The following is a 5,000-nucleotide window of genomic DNA, read 5'->3' as shown; positions in this document are numbered from 1 at the left end:
TGAAATAGAACTTAACTGATGCATGTTCTTTTTAGTGAATGTCAACCATATTATATGATAAGCATAGTGTTTTGGAGACATGAAAGCAGCAATCATATAGAATATTTATATGAATGTGTTCATTACAAAAGTTAGAGAACTATAACATTTAATAACACTCACTTCATGTCACGCATATTATTTTGATTGATTGAGGGAGTGTCCCATCGCCTCTCAACTTGCAATATATTCTACAGAAATATTCTTTTATAACAGTTTATAAATTATTTTAATCCAAGTTGCTGGATGGAAAATGGTACTAGCTCTGAGACATGCTTTCTTAATTGTTTGCCCACTTATTATATGCGACTTATACTGCTTAAAGGATTTGAAAACGACTATCATCTGGCATTTTTTTCTTATATTTTCTCTTTTACGACAATCAGAAAATATAAGTTTAATTTTACTCGTTTTACATTTACATTAATAAGATTTGCATACATTATTACTGCAGTTAGCTCGTCTGCCGCAATTACATAATTAACCTCTTCATTACAATTACTAGTACTAGCACTAATATTAGTATAACATAATCAGGAGGAATAGGTATAGCATTTTCATTTTATCAAAATCCTTATTGGTTATTAAAACTAACGTTATCATTGTCGGTGCCTTCCTTTCTAAGGTGGTGAAAGGAAAATGACAAATATGTTTATACGTATATTCACTGCAATAAATTCTCATATTCATTTTGATTTGCATTATTGGTATTGCTGTTGCTATAGTTATTTGCATTATCAATTAATGCCTGATTTTTTAAAAATATAATTATCAGTTAACATTATCACTGATATATTTATCTAAGATAACAATCTCAGTAGCGTCATTGTTATCATTATCATTATTGTCAAAATTACCTTCACCAGATTTACTTTAATATCTAAAGTATGTTTCGACTAACATTGTTATATCCAAGGATTTGTAAGAGGAAATAGGCATACGTTTGATTGTGTTAATATTATTGTTGTTGCTGTTATCATCACTTTTATCGTTTTTATTATTATCATTATCATTTCCATTGTCATTATTGTTATTACTATTATTATTATTGTAATTTACAATTAAAAAATAATAACTAAAATGAAAATGGTGATACAAATTATTATTGTTATTAATATTATTGTTATTATTATTATTATTATAATTATTATTATTATTATTATTATTATTATTATTATTATAATAATCATCATCATCATTATCATTATTATTATAATTATTATTATTATCATAATTATTATTATTATTATCATTATTATTATAATTATTATTATTATTATCATTATTATTATATTTATTATTTTAAATATGTCATACCAATGAAAACTAATAATAATGATGATAAAAAAAAACATTGTAATAATAATGATAATAAATGTGGTTGCTTATTACATTATAATTTTGATCATCATCGCCCTAATCATTCACTTGGCAGTACTAGCTAATGTTAGTAGTGGTGGGGATACAGGAGAGTGCGTTGTAGTTGTATTACTTTCATTTCCATTATCACTATAAGCTTTTATACTGTTGCTGTGGCTCCCATTACCAAGGTGATGTAAGGAGACTAGTTAATGATAAAGAAATTTGTTAATACGTATATGAATTGTAAATTAGTTTTATCAGAATTATTTGTTTGTCTATGTTATTAATAATGATAGTAATGCTATTACTGTTGCTATGTAATTAGTACTATAATTCGTACCTCTACTAGTACTACTAATTATAGTATTTTCATTACTGCCATAGTTATTAGTTCAGTGTTCAGTTCTCAAGTATTAGACTGCATGGACATTTCTGACTTTACATTTCAAGCTAGCAATTTGAAATTAGTTTAACTCTTTATCTTCGTTTATCATAAAGATTTGGTACTATTTCTTATATGTGAACGGAAAAGGTAATGCACCTATAATAAGCTTTCGTTTCCTGCATCTAAGAGGTCAAGGATTCTGTGGTGAACTGTGTCTGCACTATAAATATCTGGTTCGCATTACTTCCTCAGCAGTTCTAGCACAAAAATGGCTCTTAAGGTATGTGCTCGCCTGTACCACTGTGTACATAGTTCCGCCAGAATAGATTTTCTATCAAATCTCAATATCAACTTATAATTTCGAAATATTCTTTTATTACAGATTTTCGTTCTATCCGCCTTCGTGGTTGGTGTCTTTGGTAGTTCACTACCATCCTACACTCCTGCACCATCCTATAATGCTCATGTTCCCACGGTAAGTTCATGGACATGTAATGATTCTGCTGTGTTTATCATGCAATATTCACATGCTCACATTTATAAAATGCACTTATTTCTACACCAATCGATTACTGCTATTACAGGGACCAGCTCAGTACGACTTTAACTATGCAGTGAATCATGATTACTCCAATAACGACTTCGGCCATCAAGAAAATCGTAATGGATACGACACTCAAGGAGCGTACTTTGTACTGCTTCCCGACGGCCGTGTACAGAGGGTATCGTACAGCGTGAACGGCGATTCTGGATATGTTGCCCAGGTTTCGTACGAGGGAGAGGTTCAATACGGCGCCCCAAGTCCCACTTCTTACCAGCCTGCTCCTGCTTATGCTTAAGCCTATGAATTGGGTTCCCTGAATCTATGAGAGTTGACAATATATCTATTTATTATGGTCACAATAAAGTTCTAATAAATGAATTCATTTTATCTACATGCCAAATATCAGATTTTGTTTTACATAAAATAAACTGAAGGAAACATTCACTGCCCTATTGCACAGGCACAAGTTTCGTACGAGGGAGAAGCTCAGTACGGGGCCCCAAGACCTTCCACTTCTTCCTGCTTATACTCAAACTTATGAATTGTGTTCCCTGAATCTATGAGAGTTGACCATGTATTTATCTATATGGTCACAATAAAGTTCTAATAAATGAAGTCAGTTTATCTGCATGTCTAATATCAATATTTTACATAACATATAGGAAACATTTACTGCCTTATTGCACAGGCACTTGCATGCCTCAAATTTTCATTAAAATGTTGTGAAGTACAAGAATCAACATTTGCTGAATGAAAAAAAATATGAATCATTTGGATGTTTTCAAGTACAAGAATCGATATTATTTTAATCCAGGTTGCTTGATGGAAAATAGTACTGACTTGAGACATGCTTTCCTCACTGTCTGCCCACTTGTTATATGAGACTTAAACTGCTTTGAGGATTTGAAAACGACTATTGTCTGTTTTCTTCTTTGTACGGCAATCAAAAAAAATAATAATTTAATTTTACTCGTACTCACCTCGCTTCATTCTTGCCATATTATACTGTATGTTCAGTGAGCTACATTATCACTCATATTGATTATATTTTTTATAATGCCTTATGTCGGTTTTTACAACATATGCTTCCATATATTATCATAACTTTCCAGAAGAAAAAAAAACTAGCTGGATTAATATCTCCATTTCATTAGCAGTTAATTTGTTTTAGTTTTAGTTGTGTTCACTGGCATTCTTTTATAACAGTTTGTGTAAATCTAGTGTTTACCCGAATCATAGCGTCTCCATCCTTTATATTGTCCATATTTGCAGTATAACGGTTAATTCATTCCTTTGACGAAGATGCCGGTCACATAGATGCAGTCAGGTTTACGCGGTACAGTTAGAAACTGCCTTGTATGAATTTGGATCAAGTAAATATGGTTGCTTATTACATTATGATTTTAATCATCGTCCTAATCATTTTCATTAGCAGGAATATTAGTAGTGGTGGGGAAACAGGAGAGTTATAGTTATAATACTGTTGCGGTGGTTCCCTTTACTATAGTGATGAAAGAAGATCAGTTAATGATAAAGAAATCTGTTTATACTTATATGAATTGTAAATTATCTTCATCAAAATTACTTTACTATTGCAACTACTAGTATCTCTATTTGTAGTACTAATTATACTAGTGATAATGACAATATTAATAGTAACAATAAGAATGTCGTTAATAACAGTAGTAGTAATAATAATAATGTTTATTAAAGCAAGGATTAGAACAAAGATGAAAACGATGGTATTTTCATTATTGTTATAGTTATTAGTTCAGTGTTCTATTCTCGAATAGAGTATGGAAATTTCCGAATTTACATTTTAAGCTAGTAATTTGGAATTACTTTAACTCTTTCTTCGTTCATCACAATGATTTAGTACCATGCTATATATGTGAATGGAAAAAAGTAATACACCTATAATAAGTTTTCGTTTTTCCTGCATCTTAGAGGTCAAGGATTCTGTGGTGAACTGTGCACTATAAAAAACCTGGTTCGCATTAGTTTCTCAGCACTTCAAGCACAAGAATGGCGCTTAAGGTATGTGCCTCTCATGTAGAACTGTATACATAGCTTCGTCGAAAACAGATGAACTATCAAATGTCAATATCAACTTATGATTTTCAAATGCTCTTTATTTACAGGTTCTCATTCTATCCGCCTTCGTGGTTGGTGTCTTTGGTAGTTCACTGCCATCCTACACTCCTGCACCATCCTATAATGCTCATGCTCCCACGGTAAGTTCATGGGTATGTAATGATTCTGCTATGTGATTATCATGCAATATTCACATTCTTACATATATTAAATTTCCTTAATTCTCACCAATCAATTACTGCTATTACAGGGACCAGCTCAGTACGACTTTAACTATGCAGTGAATCATGATTACTCCAATAACGACTTCGGCCATCAAGAAAATCGTAATGGATACGACACTCAAGGAGCGTACTTTGTACTGCTTCCCGACGGCCGTGTACAGAGGGTATCGTACAACGTGAACGGCGACTCTGGATACGTTGCCCAGGTTTCGTACGAGGGAGAGGCTCAATACGGCGCCCCAAGACCTTCCACTTCTTACCAGCCTGCTCCTGCTTATGCTTAAACCTAAAGGTTATCCTGAATCCATCGGAGTTGACAATATGATATTTATTTACTATGGTCACAATAAAG

At 32.1% G+C, this 5,000-nt stretch overlaps 2 protein-coding genes across 2 annotated transcripts in view; both read left to right on the top strand.

Annotated features, from left to right (window-relative positions):
- The first annotated feature begins 2,051 nt into the window (after positions 1 to 2,051).
- LOC125027466 (pro-resilin-like) lies at positions 2,052 to 2,702 on the top strand. Its single transcript, XM_047616545.1, has 3 exons — positions 2,052 to 2,066; positions 2,169 to 2,261; positions 2,371 to 2,702. The coding sequence occupies exons 1-3, from the start codon at positions 2,055 to 2,057 to the stop codon at positions 2,623 to 2,625; spliced, it is 360 nt and encodes a 119-aa protein (XP_047472501.1). The 5' UTR covers positions 2,052 to 2,054; the 3' UTR covers positions 2,626 to 2,702.
- A 1,651-nt stretch (positions 2,703 to 4,353) lies between these two features.
- The window catches only part of LOC125027465 (pro-resilin-like), a 658-nt gene continuing 11 nt past the window's right edge, over positions 4,354 to 5,000 (top strand). Inside the window, exons 1-3 of the mRNA XM_047616544.1 lie at positions 4,354 to 4,367; positions 4,472 to 4,564; positions 4,675 to 5,000. The exon at positions 4,675 to 5,000 is cut by the window's right edge and continues 11 nt beyond it. Coding sequence (XP_047472500.1) covers positions 4,356 to 4,367; positions 4,472 to 4,564; positions 4,675 to 4,932 — 363 coding nt within the window. The 5' untranslated portion in view covers positions 4,354 to 4,355 and the 3' untranslated portion in view covers positions 4,933 to 5,000. The remainder of the gene's footprint in view (positions 4,368 to 4,471; positions 4,565 to 4,674) is intronic.

The sequence above is a fragment of the Penaeus chinensis genome, chromosome 7 (assembly GCF_019202785.1).
Source record: "Penaeus chinensis breed Huanghai No. 1 chromosome 7, ASM1920278v2, whole genome shotgun sequence".
Classification (NCBI taxonomy): domain Eukaryota; kingdom Metazoa; phylum Arthropoda; class Malacostraca; order Decapoda; family Penaeidae; genus Penaeus; species Penaeus chinensis.
This window is presented reverse-complemented; position numbering and strand designations above follow the sequence as displayed.